Consider the following 17,874-nt stretch of genomic DNA (forward strand, 5'->3'; position numbering starts at 1 on the left):
AAGAAAGATGAGTGAACTCCTACTTCCTGCTACAACTCCAAGTATCCTACAAAGTCTAGAGTTTTGTACTTGAAGTCTGTGTGAATTTTGCATTTTACCCTACAACATATGCATATTTCATATCAGTATATTTTCTATTAATTATGGAAATCAATTTATGCCTTTGACTCTGTAATTCCATGTCTAAAATTTTTCTAAGTGGGGACAAGATATGGACAATGATATACAAAGAATCATAACAGTATTCCACCATGAAAATTGTAAACAATATAATAATGCCCAATGATAAACTTTCTTAAGTAAAATATGTATCTAAATAATCATCTAATTGTATATAATACAGCCATTAAAAGAACTATGTAGATGTTGGTGATATGAAAAGAAGTCCTATGGTAAGGTTGAATACAGGAAGATACAAAATTATATGTACAGGGGATCCCTGGGTGGCTCAGCGGTTTAGCACCTGCCTTCGGCCCAGGGCGTGGTCCTGGAATCCCGGGGATCAAGTCCCACATCGGGCTCCCTGCATGGAGCCTGCTTCTCCCTCTGCCTGTGTCTCTGCTTCTCTCTCTCTCTCTGTGTCTCTCATGAATAAATAAATAAAATCTTTAAAAAAATTATATGTACAGTGTGATCTGAGCTATAAAAATCATATATAACGGGACACCTGGGTGGCTCAGCAGTTGAGCATCTGCCTTTGGCAAAGGGCATGATCCTGGGTCCGGTGATCAAGTCCCACATCAGGCTCCCTGTGAGGAGCCTGCTTCTCCCTCTGCCTGTATCTGTCTCTCTCTGTGTCTCTCATGAATAAATAAATAAAATCTTTTAAAAATAATCATATATAACAATAAAGGACCAGAAGGAAATGTAGATATCAGGTACAGTTTTGATCATATTTTTCTTATTATTTTGTATTGTCTCAAAATAATTTTTTAAAAGATTTATTTGAGAGCGTGTGTACGTGAGCAGGGGGAGAGGCAGAGGAATAGGGAGACAGAATCTTCAAGTATACTCCCCCCTGAGCGTGGAACCTGATTCTGACTCTGGGCTCAACCCCAGGATCCTGAGATCATGACCTGAGTCAAAATCAAGAGTCTGCTACTTAACCAGCTACCCAGATGCTCATCAAAATAATTTTTTTAAAGTAACATTGTTAAAAAAAAAAAAAAAAGTAACGTTGTTAGCCTGTGAGATCTGCCAGGGAAAGTTGATGACTTTAGGGAAATTTGTTATTCACCTTCAATATCTATGAAGTATAAATAATAAGGCCTACCTCAAAAAACATCCTGTAATGATGTTTATAGGTAAAACACAGTTTAATGCCTGCCTATAATAGGCCACCAATAAATGCCAGTCTCCTATCTAGAGTCTAACATACTGTCAAGTGCATCATGACTCTGTTATTTATTTATTTTTTTTCTAGGAAGACAGTTTCTAATTTATTAGCATAAATTATACTTAATATCTCCCTATTTACATCATGACTGTTAGATCATTAGGGCTGAATGTGTGTGTGTGTCCATGTGTGTGTATGTAATTAGGGAGATCATTAATCATGATGGATTTTCCAAGAAGACAAAATTTAAACATAAATATATTGTTATTTTAGATCCAAGAAGTCATAAACCAAGTTTCTAATTTTATTAGATTTACTGTAAGGGCACTCCTTCTATTTCTAACAGCCTACCCACATCCACATTCGTCAACCACCATGTCTTCATAATGTCGTAAAATGACATTGTCATCATTGTCCTGATAGAGCATGGAAATGGGGGACAGCTTGGTGGGGATACAGACAGCCTGGGGGATCTCTGGGTCAACCGCATGCATCAGGGCTTGCATGAACGCATAATTGGAGCTGTTGAGGGAGGTGGTCAGTGAGAAAGGACAATCTCCATGGCAGTAGTTTGCCATGAACCCTTTGGGAGCAATAATCCACTTGTGCCAACCTAAGTCCTGGAAGTTGATGAATAGCTGGTGACGATGGCAGAGGTTCTGGCAAGAAGCCTTAGGGAAAAGGATGGCTTCCCTCCTTTTCCGGGAAGAAGAGTGGCACTGCTCAGGGTTGAGAGTCACCACCAGCAGGGAAGCATGAAGGGACTGTCTCAGTCTGGCACAGGTGTCCTGAAGCTGAAAATTCACCACAAAGTCTCTGTTTCCTTTCACCAGTATTTCTAGCAACAAACCTAAGTTCTTCCTGGGGTTGTTATTCCAATCCTTAGCCACATCCAGCAGGTTGAAGTGGACGACACCTCGAGGCCATGGTACTGACTGTAATACAAGCATTTTACCTGGTTTAGGGATGGACTGGCCCCACCCGTGAGGCTCCTGAACCAGGGACAGAGCCAACTCCAGTTCCGGTCCTGGCTTATAGTAAGTGTTGGGCCCCAAATCCAGGCCCAGTTGGGCCATTGTTAACAGCTCCTTATCTTTAATGGCAGAGAGGTTAAAGTAGAGGAATTTCTGGAGGCAAGAGGAGGCTTGGGGACGTTTCTTGGAGTAAAGAAAGAGACCTGAATTGGAACAGAGAAGTGAGAGTCACCATAACATATTTGACTTCATATCCACCTAGATGATAGAAGTGTCAAATGTTATATGATATCTACATATACAAAATAAGGGCAGAAAATGGTGAGTTACTCAAACCCTACCATTGCAAGGATTTGTTCCTCTCACTCCTCACTTGAGACCAGAGTTTCTTATCTTCACATCCACAGGTCCCCAAGGGGTCCTGGATAGAATTTAGAAGGTCCATGAACTTGGATGGGAAAAAGAATTACTTCTTTATTTTCACAGAACTCTAGCATCCATGTATGTTACTATACACACATTTGGTTTCAAATATTTTTACAAATGTATTGTAATACTTAATTGATTTCTTTGGGAATTCTAAATATTTTATTTTAGGTATGTAAGCCATTACTCTGAGAAGGGGTCCATCAGCTTCAATAGAAAGGCCAAAGGGACCCATGGCACAAAAATGTAAGAACGTTCTAGGTGGAAAAAAAGGATCGGGACGCCTGGGTGGCTCAGCGGTTGAGCGTCTGCCTTCAGCTCAGGGCGTGATTCCGGGATCCCGAGTCCGGCATTGGGCTCCCTGCATGGACCCTGCTTCTCCCTCTGCCTCTGTCTCTGCCTCTGTCTCTCATAAATAAATAAATAAAATCTTTAACAATAACAACAAAAAGAACATTCTAGGCTGGGGGTGGCTGGGTGCCTCAGTTAGTTAAGTGCCTGCCTTTAATTCAGGCCATGATCCCAGGTCCTGGGATTGAGCCCCACATCAGTCTCCCTGCTCAGTGAGGAGTCTGCTTCCTTTTCTCACTGCACCTCTCCTCATGCTCTCTCTCTCTCTCTCTCTCTCTCAAGTAAATCACCTTCAGCCCCGGGGTGTGATCCTGGAGAACCGGGATCGAGTCCCGCATCGGGCTCCCTGCATGGAGCCTGCTTCTCCCTCTGCCTGTGTCTCTGCCTCTCTCTCTCTCTGTCTCTCATGAATAAATAAATAAAATTTTTAAGACATAAAAAATAAAAAAATAAAGTGAGATAAATTATAACCTTTAGTTCTGATTTGTATGAGATAGTCATAATACTTGAGTAATTATGACCCCATTTATCAAAAAAAATACAAGCTTCTATCATAAATATACACAAAGGAAAAAAGTCTGGGATAATATATGTATAAACTATTTATAATAGTTTTCTCTATGTGGAGGTTAGGGATGGATAATGGCAAAATTACGCCCTTTCCTGTATCATTTGATGGGATTATGGTCACCACAAAAATCATAGTTTTTGCATGGCTGTTTTCTACTCTTTCCAAGGAAACTCTTCAACTAGCTTCCCATAACTTTTAACCTTCCTCCAGGAATTGTGCCTGGACCCCCACCCCCAAGGCCTAGAGTCTTTAACATAATAATACTTAGCATAAAGTGTGGCAGTTTTATGTTTTTCTATCTCCTTTTTACAAATTTTTTTCTTCTATCATTTATGAACTCTTAAAAGGCAGACTTTAAGTTCTATATTCCCATAGCCAAACACAGTTCCCAGCACATAGTAGGTATCCCAGAAATGCTTCCAGGACAAATAAGTATTCAAATTTTCCAAATTTTCTCTCCAGTTACTGTAAAACCAACCAATCGGGGTTCTCCATTCCTCTTCTGATCCCCACCCCCCGACCCTGGGAAGCTTTACAGAAATGCAGATTACAACACCCATCTCTGGCTTTGAATAAGAATTGGGTGGGAGAGTGAGGCTCAGGAACCGGTAAGGAGAACCAACTATTTATTTATTTATTTATTTATTTAGTCTACTTTTAACCGTCAGCCTAGGCAATTTTGGTGGGTGGTGTCAGTTTGACAAATTATAGAATGTCAATCAGATCCTCATCTGAAGGGCATGACAATGGCATATATATCAGTGCTCTGTACTCACAAATCACAAGCCATTTCTATCTAAAAGTAGTGGGGAGGTGTGGAGACCGGAAGCAAGAGTCCCCAAGGCAAACTGGACTCCAAATGCTCACCGCCCCCTGCTTGCCATATCAAAGGCACCACAATGCATAAATTGTGGGCTGAAGAGTGATACCTGAGCCATAATTGCACCCTCACTCCAACCCCCTTACCTGTAGTACAAAAGGGTCGGTTCAGAAAAAACCTGTTTTGAACCCTGACTTTGCTCACACACTGGCTGTATGATCTTGAATAGCTTACAGGTTATCTACTGTCTGAGACCTACTTTCCTTATTGTTAAAAAGCTGATAAGAAAACCTACCTTTTGAATCTCGGGATGTGGTCAGGATTAAATGAGATAAAATATGTAAACTACCAGCACAAGGCCTTCTACAAACCCCTTGGTAATTGTGACCTTGTCCTTCTTTCTTCATTCCATCTACTGCCACACCTTTGTCTAGAAAGCACTCTAATTTCCTTACCTTTATCCAGGAGAAGTCGGAGTATGTTCCCACTGATACCAAGATCCTTTATGTAGCATACATCTTGGGAGTCCCCATTGATCGCTGCTGCCTCTTGATCCTGGAAAATTTTCTTCAAGATAGAAGGCACAGGTTGGAACTTCTGGGGTGAAGGCACTTTGTCTAAGCCCAGAAATTGGAGAAAGACATGTTCTTGAAATTGGAATGTTTGGGCCAAAGCCACAGTTAACAGGAGGCGGAGAGCCAAGACAGTCCGGGAAGGAATCATGGCCTCTGAACTGAGACCAAGCTTGCTAGCTGGGATGGAGAGAGCCTTAGCGCCTGACTGCCTGGCAATTCAAGTGCTGCTAATTTTATCTGATGTAAGATTATCAAGTGTGAATTGCTCTCTTCCCAGCTTCTCAAAGGCAATTGGATGTGAAAGGACATCGAATTTTTTTTTTCTCTTCTTTTCCTCTACTCTTTCCCCTCAAAAGTTCACAAAAATTTGAGGTTTGTCAGCGGTAGACAGAGGGGAAAGGATACATGCATTTATTCATTTAACAAACATTGATTAAGCATCTATTTGTGTAAGGCTTTGAGGTAAGGTGCTAGAATAGTAATGAAAAATGCAAAGTCTTGTCACTGACAAATACATAGGTGGATTTCCATTAGACCATATCCACAACGATGTGGGAAACCCAACTTGGGACGCCTGGGTGGCTCGGCAGTTGAGCATCTGCCTTCAGCTCGGGGTGTGATCCCAGGTCTTGGGATCAAGTCCCACATCAGGTTCCCCACTAGGAGCTTGCTTCTCCCTCTGTCTGTCTCTGCCTCTCTCTGTGTGTCCCTCATGAATAAATAAATAAATAAAATATTTTTTTAAAAAGGAGGAGAAAACTTCACCCAAGGAATTCAATCTACACTGTTTTCAGCTCTAAGAGGGATTGAATTTTGTTCACCTAACTTTACCCTTCCTTTTTACGTAAAGTTTTATTTAAGCAATCTCTACACCCAACATGGGGCTTGAACTCACAACACCAAGATCAAGGGGTTCCTCCAACTAAGCCAGCCAGGCGCCCCTAACTTGGCCCTTCCTTTTTTTTTTTTTTTTAATTTTTTTTTTAAAGATTTTATTTATTTATTCATGAGAGACACAGAGAGAGAGAGAGGCAAAGACACAGGCAGAGGGAGAAGCAGGCTCCATGCAGGGAGCCCGATGTGGGACTCGATCCCAGGTCTCTAGGATCACGCCCTGGGCTGAAGGCAGCGCTAAACCGCTGAGCCACCTGGGCCCTAACTTGGCCCTTCCTGATTAAAAGTCAAAAATTGGACTGACTGGGTTAATTTTGATTCCATTACTTTTTAGTTATATGTAATTGGGCATGCCACTTCACCTTCTGAAGTTTTTGTTTTCTCACCTGAAAAGAAAAGCTGACCTTCTAATTTGTTATAGGACTCTGAAAAGATGATGTCTTTAAAACGTTCTGCACAACGCCTGCCAAATGGCAAACATAGAGTGTTCCCAGAGGAGAGAGCTTCAAAGATGAGGTAGACATTTTTCAGCAAGACAATTGTGTATTCAAGGCTGAAGGAACAACTGTGGAAAGGCATGGAGGTTATTGAGTTTATGGCAGCACACATCAATTTCTGGTGTTGTATTTTGTCATTTTACAAACCCCTTAGGAGATTTCCAAATGCTATAGAAGAATTAGCTGCTTTCTTGCCAAACTAATTTTCATGCTTTTTGAGAACAGAAACTTTATTTTACATTCTTTTATACCACCTATTCTAAAACCTTGTTTCCCTCAAAGGAAAAACAAAATGTTGTGTCTAATATATAATAGTCTCCCATTGAGGCACCTGGATGGCTCAGTTGATTAAATGTCTCTTCTGCCTTCAGCTCAAGTCATGATCCTGGGGTCCTAGAATTGAGCCCCGCATCGGGCTCCCTGCTTAGTGGGGAGTCTGTTTCTCCCTCTTCCTCTACTGCTCCCCCCCCCCTCTCTTAAATAAATAAAATCTTAAAGTAATAATAATAGTTTCCCATCATCTACAGGATAAAATCAAAACTCTAGCTTGGCATTCAAAGACTGTATTGGTCTGGCACCCATATTGTTGCAGGATTCCAGGGTTCTTGTCTCACAGAGTGAAGAGTAAATTTCGCAGACACAAAAGGGTGAAGTGAAGTAAACGTTTATCAAGTGGAGGTGAGAGCAGAAAGGAAAGAAAAAGCTCTCTGGAGTGAGAGGGTCTTGAAGGGTTCCACTGAGGGCTTTTAGTGGCAGTCTTTTCTTGAGAACCAATTGGGAAGCTTGTGGCCTTGAGATTCTTGTGCCGTCTGTCCCCTTACCTCTTGTTGTGCTGAGTCTCGACATCTCTACCTGCCAGAAATAGTTCTGGAACCCAGTCACAGGAGTCAGGGGCCTCTTATCTCTCCTGTCTAGACCTTCACCCCTTCCCTGCTCATGGGACGGGACCTGTGGGCAGAAAGAACTGTCCTGGGATTGTGAGGAGTGACAGACTGTATACTTTTTAATTAGTGGGGATGAGGGATAGCGCAAGTCTCCAAGGAATCTGGAAGCAAGGCTTTCAGGACCTTGAGGGGTGGGCTGTGCCAAGATAAGGTTACTTTTATTATATTTCTTAGAGATTTAATTTGTTTATTCATGAGAGACACAGAGAAAGAGGCAAAGACGTAAGCAGAGGGAAAAGCAGAGCCCCCCACGGGGAGCCTGATGTGGGACTGGATCCCAAGACCTTGGGATCATGACCTGAGCCAAAGGTAGATGCTCAACCACTGAGCCACCCAGGTGCCCCAATCAGGTTACTTTTAAACATGAAGGGGTACTCCTGGGTGGCTCAGCGGTTAATCATCTGCCTCCAGCCCAGTGTGTGATCCTGGAGTCCCGAGATCGAGTCCCACATTTGGCTCCCTGCATGGAGCCTGCTTCTCCCTCTGCCTGTGTCTCTGTCTCTCTCTCTGTGTCTCTCATGAAAAATAAATAAAATCTTTAAATAAATAAATAAATAAAATAAATTTGAAGATACTAAGGCAGCCTTGGATTCCCTGGTCCATGTTCCAGGAACCTATCAGTGGGCTGTAAGCTGTAAGGAGATTTTCATTTAAGTTACATCTCTTTTGCCTTTGTTTCCCACATCACTATCACCAGCCAGTCTCATTTCCTCCCACCCACCATCGGCAGTGTTAATGCTATAATGATATTGATCTATTTGTCGTTCCCCTGTGAGCTCATTTCATCTGAGAGCCTTGCCCCAGACCAAGTTCAAAGTTTATTTCCACTGCAAAAACCTCTTGACTCACCAAAGTAGATGTAGAGGTTTCTTTCTCCCACTGAACCTCAAGTGGGCACCGGTTACAGCGCTTCCTACAGTGCATCTCACTGTGTCGTTTACCTCTGTCCCTCCCAGATGATATACTTCTGGGGAATTGGAATCATGTGTTTCCATCTAAGTATTTTCACTGTGTAATTTTTTCTAAGTATCTCCACAGCCCATGTAAGTGTCTGGCAGGTAGTAGACATTCAGGAGATATCTAGGCAATAAATAAATGATCAAATGGATCAGTGCTATTTCCAGAGGTCGTCTTCTTCTGGATAGCCAAGTTTTCTCCATTTCCATTTCTCCTATCTCCTCCTGCTGGCATTCTAAAAAGTGAAAAGTTAGCACTTTTAAAATAATCTATAATCTCTACCTGTTTTCAACAATAAGTGTCAGTTGCATTTTGTTTTTCCTTGTTTAACTTTTCTTAAAGTCAGAATCAGACAAACTGGTTTAAATTCAGGCTCCATCACTTAGAAGTTGTGTGATCATGACCAAGTCACTCAACTGTAAAGTAAGAATAAAACATTCTTTGCTAAGGTGCTGAGGAAATCTGATGGGATGATGTGTACTCAATGCTCAGTTCAATGTCTGCCATTGAAGACACTTGATAAAGTTCATTAGTATATTGGGACCCATGAAATTTAGGCCACCCCAGGGGCCTGGTGCCCACATCACAAACCTACATCTAAGTTAGCCTGCGTTTATGGAAACACCTACCAAAGAAAACTTAACATACATCAATCACAATCCTCAACTCAGCTTTAGCTAGCTAGCACACCTTTCCCTTGAAAGTAGAACTTGCACAAAAAAAAAAAAAAAAAAAAAGAAAGTAGAACTTGCTAGCCTTCTAAGGAAATCCCCAACCTCCTAGCCAATCATGCCTTGTTTTCATATTGCTTCTTCTAAAGCTCCATAAAACCGACACTTGCAGGGATACCTGGGTGGCTCAGTGGTTGGGCATCTGCCTTTGGCTCAGGGCATGATCCCGGGGTCCCAGGGTTAAGCCCCACATCAGGCTCTCTGCATGGAGCCTGCTTCTCCTTCCTCTGCTTATGTCTCTGCCTCTCTCTGTGTGTGTGTCTCTCATGAATAAATAAAATCTTTAAAACAAAACAAACCAAAACAAAAAACCCGACACTTGAACCAATCCCTAGAGAAGAGTGTCCCTCTGCTGTGAGGCCTGTACTCTCCCAATCCTTGATTGTTTTCTCTTAAATAAGGGACATCAAAAAAAAAAAAAAAAAAAGACATCAAACTTGTTACTAACCTGTTTTAGTTTTGTCATTTGACCTACTGGATAAAAATTAGCTGGTATTAATTATTGTTATCATTTTTACTTATGAAAGGGGACATAATCAAGGAAAGAAAATAATTGAGGGTATGCAATATAGCAATTTATATATAGCAAGAAAAAGCACCAAATCAAGCAAGAGTCAGAAAACCTAAGTTAATCACAGCTCCTCTAATGGCCTGTGTAATCTTGGTTATTTCACTCAGTGTCAGCATTTTGATACATACCCAGGCATGGAAATTTTTTAAATAGAAAGATTTAAATGGTCTGAGATGTCACAAAGGGTTAACCTATCTGGGCCTCACCTTTTTTTTTTTTTTTTTTAAAGATTTTATTTATGAAAGAGAGAGATAGAGGCAGAGACAGAGGCAGAGGGAGAAGCGGGCTCCATGCAGAGAGCCTAACATGGGACTCGATCCTGGCACCCCGGGATCATACCCTGAGCAGACGTCCAACCACTGAGCCACCCAGGCATCCCTGGGCCTCACTTTCTTTACCTATAAAATCACATGATTGAATTGGATTGTCTTTAAGGATTTTACAAACAAAAACATTGTGATTCTGGATTTTCAGCCCAAATCAGAAATTCAAAAAGGGAGGCAATATGGCTCTGTAGTCATGGACTTAGATTAAAACCCCAGGTCTATCATTCACTGTCTGGGCAGTCCTGCACAAGTTGTTTCTCTGATCTTTGGTTTTATAATCAATAAAACAAAAAATATATCAGTCCACCAGAATTATTGTGATCATAAGTATAAATGACGTTCATCCTCACTAGGAAAAAAAAAAAGCAGATTAAAGCAATAAAATGTCTATCAACTGGGAAGATGAGAAAAGACAATAGCAGGGCACCTGGCTGGGTCAGTGGGTAGAGGGTATGACTCTTGATCTTGGAGTCATGAATTTGAGTCCCATGTAGGGGGTAGAGATCACTTTTTTAAAATTATTTATTTATTTATTTATTTATTTATTTATTTTTTATGACTTTTTCTTTAAAAGTTATTTATTTATTCATGAGAGACACACACAGAGAGGGAGAGACATAGGCAGAGGGAGAAGCAGGCTCCCTGCAAGGAGCCTGATGTGGGACTCGATCCTGGGACTCCAGGATCATGACCTGAGGCAAAGGCAGATGCCCAACCACTGAGCCACCTAGGCATCCATAGAGATGACTTAAAAAAAAAAAAAAGAATGATTAATATGATAAAGTTTGTGTTATGTACATTTTACCACAGTTTTTTTAAAAAATACTCATATTCTCTGATCAGCAATTCTGATTCTGGAATATGATTCTAAGCCACTAGACTATAAGCTCCATGAGGGTAGGGACAAATGATGGGCATTTGATGAATATTGGTTGAGTGAATTAATTAATGGGAGTGGACAAAGAATTATAATTTTATTCATTTTAGTATTATTTCTTATCAAGAAAATTTGAAAATAACCTAACTGTATAATAGCTCAGGTCTTTTTTTTTTTTTTTTTTAAGATTTTATTTATTTATGAGAGACACAGAGAGGCAGAGACACAGGCAGAGGGAGAAGCAGGCTCCATGCAGGGAGCCCGACTGGGACTCCATCCCAGGTCTCCAGAATTAGGCCCTGAGCTGAAGGTGGCGCTAAAGCGCTGAGCCACCTGGGCTGCCCCCCTAACTGTATAATAGTAAATACATTATAGATTATCTACAAATTAAATATTATTCAACCATAAGTAATGTTGAAAAAATACTTAATGCTATAGAAGCATAGCCATGAGTATTATTAAGCAAAAAAAGCAGATTTTGAAACAATATATAGAAAAGCCAATTTTACACAAATAGGCACAGAAAAAAGCCTGGAAGATTGATATCAATATGTTAATAGTTGTTATTTCTTATAACTTTTGTAAATTTTATAGTTTCCAAAATTTGTGTACTAAATATTTATTAGTTTTATCATCATAAAAAGGTTATTAAACCAACGTAGTCATAACTACCAAAGCACAGAGTGATACAGATGCTTCTGCCAGGAGGTGAACAAATATTTACTGATTGTCTAGAAAACCATTCTAAGGACTAAGGTATAGAAGTGACAATACAAAGTCCTACAGGGAAAGAAATGGTAGTAACATTAAGGAGAACTTCAAATAAAGAATGAAGTTCTCTAACCCAACCCACTGACCTCACTCACACTCTCCTACTGATATATATATATATATATATATATATATATTCCTCTTTTCCTGTAATAAAAAGACACTGAAACGTTTTTGTTTTGTTTTTTAATCTTTTCTTCTCAGTTGAATTGTAGACATCCTTATCATTTAAAAAAATTATTTATTTATTTATTTTTTTTTTTAATTTTTATTTATGATAGTCACAGAGAGAGAGAGAGAGAGAGGCAGAGACATAGGCAGAGGGAGAAGCAGGCTCCATGCACTGGGAGCCCGATGTGGGATTCGATCCTGGGTCTCCAGAATCACACCCTGGGCCAAAGGCAGGCGCCAAACCGCTGCGCCACCCAGGGATCCCTAAAAAAATTATTTATTTATTTATTCATGAGAGACACACAGAGAGAGGCAGAGACACAGGCAGAGGGAGAAGCAGGTTCCATGCAGGGAGCCCGATGTAGGACTCCATCCCGGGACTCCAGGATCATACCTTGGGCTGAAAGCAGGTGCTAAACCGCTGAGCCATCCAGGTGTCCCTTTATATATATATATATATATATATATATATATATATATATATATATATATATATATATATATATATTTTTTTTTTTTTAAGATTTTTATTTTTAAGTAACCTCTACAGCCAACATGGGGCCAAACCCACAACTTGAGACCAAGAATCCCAGGCTGTAACCACTGAGCCAGCCAGGCGCCCTTCTGTCCTCATCATTTTTAGACATGATACCAAGTCATAGTATTAGTATGGACACTTCAGAAAAAGTTGAGGGATCCCTGGGTGGTGCAGTGGTTTAGCGCCTGCCTTTGGCCCAGGGCGCGATCCTGGAGACCCGGGATCAAATCCCACGTCGGGTTCCCGGTGCATGGAGCCTGCTTCTCCCTCTGCCTATGTCTCTGCCTCTCTCTCTCTCTCTGTGTGACTATCATTAAAAAAAAAAAAAAAAAATAATAATAATAATAATAATTTAAATCTAAGAAAAAGTTGAGAAGGATCTTCAGGAATAAGGAAAACTCATTAATATTTTCTATACTACTGGGATCCCTGGGTGGTGCAGCGGTTTAGCGCCTGCCTTTGGCCTGGGGCGCGATCCTGGAGAGCCGGGATCGAATCCCACGTCGGGCTCCTGGTGCATGGAGCCTGCTTCTCCCTCTGCCTGTGTCTGCCTCTCTCTCTCTCTCTCTCTCTCTCTCTCTGTGTGACTATCATAAATAAATAAATAAATAAACAAACAAACAAATAAATAAATAAATAAATAAATAAATATTAAAAAAAAAAAAGATTTTCTATACTACTTACAACAACCCACACCCTGGTCACCATAGACATCTCTCCTGCAATTTTTAGAGAAAAGAGGAATGAGCACAGGCAATAAGGGATTACCCAAATAGGCAGAATAAGAATTTGTTGAGGGCACCTCCAAAGCCAACACACTAACAATATATTTTTGGAAAGAATCTGACCTTTCATTTTGTTTGATTTTTTGACTTGTCTGTTTGTTTGAAGTGAGTTATACACCAGAACAGAAGGAGAGGGAGAGAGAATCCCAAGCAGACTCCTTGCTGAGCATAGAGCCCAACCTGGGGCTCACTTGACAACCTGGTGATCACAACCTGAACCAAGACCAAGAGTCCAACACTTAACTGACTGTGCCACCCAGGCACCACTTTTTTACTATTAAGCATTTTTAAAAATTAATTAATTGATTGATTTTTAATTTATTTATTCATGAGAGACACACACAGAGAGAGGCAGAGACACAGGCAGAGGGAGAAGCAGTATTTATTTATTTTTAACTTTATTTGTTCATGAAAGACACACAGAGAGAGGCAGAGACACAGGCAGAGGGAGAAGCAGGGGGAGCCTAATGCAGGACTCAATCCCAGGACCCTAGGATCACGATCTGAGCCAAAGGCAGACACTTAACCACTGAACCACCCAAGTGCCCCTTGCCGAAAACTTCTTGAAATAATTCATTATATTTGCTGTCTTATTCTTTCTTTTTTTAAACCCAACATGGGGCTTGAACTCATGACCACAGATCAAAAGTCACATGCTCACCAACTAAACCAGCCAGGCACCTGTTTTATTCTTTCATTTTACAACGCTGCTCTTGTCCAGGGCACCAACCAAATCTAATACTGAGTTGTTGACTTTCATCTGACTTTATCCCTCAGCAGGTTTTCACCCAGTTGATCACTTTCTCCCACTTCCTACCCTTACTTGGCTTCCAGGATAGTGTGCTCTCTCTCTTGGTTTACCACCTATCTCACTGGTCATTCATTCCCAAGCTCCTTTTCTGCTTCCTCTTCCCACTGGTCTTTTATAGTTGGGGTATCCCAACCTTGGGTCTCAGGTCTCTTTTCTTCTCTAATTGCATTCACCACCTTGATCTCATCTAAGCTATGGCTTCAAACATCATATATATAAATATATATATATATATATATATCCTGATGACTTTTTGTATGCTCAGATCATCTCTTTCAGAACCATTTTACTAAGCTATCTACTCGTCTCCTCTTGGGTGTCTAAAATTCATTGTAAAATTTTATGTTATTCAAACTGGAATTTCTGCTCTATGTACCCTACCCCTCTGCAAACCCTTAGAATTCCTTGACTCCATTTTCTCATACCCCATATTCAGTTCATCAGGAAATTCTCCTGGCTCGATTTTCAAAATATTTTCAGAATCTGTACTCCACGGCAGCCACTCTAATCTAAGACACTGTTATTTCTTCTTTACTGTAACCTCTGAATTGATCTCTGCCTCCAATCTTGGCCTATCCCCATCCCCACCAGTCTGTTCTCAACACATCAGCCAAATTATTTTCTTTAAGATTTATTTAGGGATGCCTGGGTGGCTCAGCAGTTGAGCACCCGCCTTCAGCCCAGGGCATGGTCCTGGAGTCCTGGGATTGAGTCTCTTATCGGGCTCCCCACAGGGAGCCTGCTTCTCCCTCTGCCTTTGTCTCTGTCTCTCTCTGTGTCTCTCATGAATAAATAAATAAATCTTTTTTTAAAAAAAGATTTTTTGGGATCCCTGGGTGGCGCAGCGGTTTGGCGCCTGCCTTTGGCCCAGGGCGCAATCCTGGAGACCCGGGATCGAATCCCACATCGGGCTCCCGGTGCATGGAGCCTGCTTCTCCCTCTATGTCTCTGCCTCTCTCTCTCTCTCTCTCTCTCTCTCTCTCTGTGACTATCATAAATAAATAAAAAAATTAAAAAATAAATAAATAAATAAATAAATAAATAAATAAAGATTTTTTTATTTATTTGAGAGAGAGAAAAAAAGAAAGAATGCATGTACATGAGAGGTGGGAGGGGCAGAGGGAGAGGGAGATTGAATTTCAAGCAGACTCCCTGCTTGAGTGGTGAGCCAGACAGGTGTCTCCAACCCACAACTCTGAGATTGTGACCTGAGACAAAATCAAGAGTTGGATGCTGAACCACTCAACTGACTGAGCCACCCAGGTACCCTACATCAGCCAAATTCTTTAAAAAGGTCAGTTAACTCATTCATTCTTCTGCTCATAAACCCTCCAGTGGCTGTTTTACTCCAAGGAAAAGTCATTGTCTACAAGATCCTATCCCAGTTGCCTCATCTACTAATTTTGCCCCTTGCTCACTTGGCTCCAGCACAGTGATTCGGCTGCTACTCCAATTTGTTTTGTGTGTGTGTGTGTGTGTGTGTGTGTGTGAGAGAGAGAGAGAGAGAGAGAGAAAGAGAGAGAAAAAGAGAGAGAAAAATCTTCCTTCTCCTCCACTGGTGCTATTCTAAATTTTTTATGTGCTCACAGCTCCCTCTGCCAGGAAAACTTTCACTAGATGTCCCCATGTCTGACTTTCTCACCTCCAAGTCTCTACACATTCCTCACTCTCTCATTAAAGTGTAGTCTTACCATTCCATTTTACTCTCCAACTTGTGCTCTTCTCTCACGCTTGCAGTCTCCTTTACTTTCAAAAATACATCCTTCACAGCATGTATTTTTTAACATACAAATAATTTCATTAATCTCTTCAATGGATATTTGTGCCAGGCATTGTTTTACACATTTGGGATGTACGAGTGAGCTAAACAGATAAAAATCCCTGGCCTCAAACAACTTACATTCTAGTGGGGTAAGACAGTCACTACTCAATAAATATAATAAATAAGTAAATATTACTTGTTGAATAAATAAGTAGAAATATCTTTGGGCACTTCAAGTAATTCTACAGAACAACTTTCTAGAAATGGAATTATTGGGTCAAGGAATATGCATATTATAGGTTTTTATACAATATAGAATTGCTGGGACGCCTAGGTAGCCCAGTGGTTGAGCATCTGCCTTTGGCTCAGGTCGTGATCCTGGGGTCGTGGGATCAAGTCCCACGTCGGGCTCCCCGTGGGAAGCCTGCTTCTCCTTCTGCCTATGTCTCTGCCTCTCCCTGTGTCTCTTATGGATAGATAAATAAAATATTTTTAAAATAATAAATAAATAAATAAATAAATAAATAAATAAATAAATAAATAAATAGAGCAACAGTCAATTATGTATTTTAGATAGGATAAATATTTAACACAGAATTGAATAACTTTTTTTCTTTTTAAGATTTTATTTTATTTATTCATGAGAGACACAGAGCGAGAGAGAGAGGCAGAGACAGGCAGAGGGAGAAGCAGGCTCCATGCAGGGAGCCCGACATGGAATTCCATTCTAGGTATCCAGGATCATGCCCTGGGCTGAAGGCGACGCTAAACCACTGAGCCACTGGGGCTGCCGAAATAACTTTGGAAATAAAAATTAGATGAAAGATAAAATAATATTTCATGATAAAATGTCATATTTGATATTTTGTATATTATGACTAAGAAATTACTTGAATGGCAATTTAAATGTTTATGAACAGTCTCTCTTCTGGATAACAGCTTGTGTGTGAATCTTTTAGTTTTTTCTGAAGGCAAGGGAAATAAAATATTAATGCTATTTTAAGTCGTTTATTTTATCTAAAACGTTACCCTGAATGTCTGGGCCTAGAGCAAAGAAAACAAAAAGTAGTTCTCCTTTCCTCCAAGGGTAGAAATTAGCCCTTGATAAGGATTGGTGGGGTCATTTGTATTACTTTGGATAACAATGTTTTGTAAGCCTCGCATTCTTAGATAACAAATTTTTAAAAGTTATTCTTGTTTTAAAGGGTTGGAAGATAATAGAAAAAATGTTGCTCTTGACCTTTACCCTTAGGATTAACCTCTTTAACCTCTGTTGAGATTCAGGAGCTCCAAGTTTATTTTTGCTGTTTCAAAAGCAGTAGCAGAATTAACAAATTTTAAGGTTGAGGTAGAAAGAACAAAAACCAAAACAACCTTGAAAACTGATGCACTCATTCTTTGACTAAATGTGACTTACTATATAGATGAGTATGAAATATACGTGCCCATCGATTTAACAATCAAACAAATGACTAAACAGATATTATGGTGTCCTAACTTTGTTCCAGGCAATGCACGAGGTGGGTGTTTTTCTTTTTTTCTTAAGATTTTATTTATTAATTTGAGAAAGAGAATGAATGGGGGGAGGGGCAGAAGGAGAAGCCGACTCCTTGCAGAGCAGGGAGCCTGATGTGGGGACATCCCAGGCCCCCCGGGATCATGTTATGAGCCCGAGGCAGAGGCTTAACCAATTGAATTACCCAAGGGCCCTAGGTGAGTGTTTTTCAACCTTTGTTTTGACTCATTAATGAATATCGAAATAAATTTTGTGTGTCGGCATTGAAAAAAAAAAACTGGGGACACCTGGGTGGCTCAGTGGTTGGGCATCTTTCTTTGGCTCAAGTCGTGATCCCAGGGTCCTGGGATCAAGTCCCACATCAGGCTCACTGCAGGAAGCCTGCTTCTCCTTCTCCCTGTCTCTGCCTCTCTCTGTATTTCTCATGAATAAATAAATACAATCTTAAAAAAAAAATAAAATAAACTGGTACACCGGGGTGGTTCAGTGGTTGAGCATTTGCCTTCAGTTCAGGGTGTGATCCCTTGGTCCGGGATCCAGTCCTGCATTGGGCTCCCTCGGGCAAGCCTTCTCCCTCTTTCTGTGTCTCTGCCTCTCTCTCTCTCTCTGTGTCTCTTATGAATGAATAAATAAATAAAATCTTAAAAAAAAAAAAACCCTGTAGATAATA

At 40.6% G+C, this 17,874-nt stretch overlaps 2 protein-coding genes across 15 annotated transcripts in view; one reads left to right on the forward strand and one right to left on the reverse strand.

Moving 5' to 3' along the window:
• DPPA3 (developmental pluripotency associated 3) overlaps positions 1-17,874 on the forward strand; it is an 85,947-nt gene that overhangs the window by 10,054 nt on the left and 58,019 nt on the right. For 3 of the 14 annotated variants that reach the window (XM_072799171.1, XM_072799175.1, XM_072799174.1), the window contains exon 2: positions 2,301-2,373. The exons of 10 other annotated variants lie outside the window; for them this stretch is intronic. The gene's annotated coding sequence lies outside the window, so the exon portion shown is untranslated. Of the gene's footprint in view, positions 1-2,281; positions 2,374-17,874 lie in introns of those variants that run through there. One more of the 14 variants, XM_072799172.1, reaches the window with a different exon arrangement.
• Positions 1,622-5,283, reverse strand: GDF3 (growth differentiation factor 3). The gene is made up of 2 exons (XM_072799166.1): positions 4,934-5,283; positions 1,622-2,513 (listed from the first exon to the last, which is right to left on the reverse strand). Exons 1-2 carry the CDS (start codon positions 5,199-5,201, stop codon positions 1,684-1,686), a joined length of 1,098 nt encoding a protein of 365 aa, XP_072655267.1. The 5' UTR covers positions 5,202-5,283; the 3' UTR covers positions 1,622-1,683.

Source organism: Canis lupus, chromosome 25, assembly GCF_048164855.1.
Source record: "Canis lupus baileyi chromosome 25, mCanLup2.hap1, whole genome shotgun sequence".
Taxonomy (NCBI): domain Eukaryota; kingdom Metazoa; phylum Chordata; class Mammalia; order Carnivora; family Canidae; genus Canis; species Canis lupus.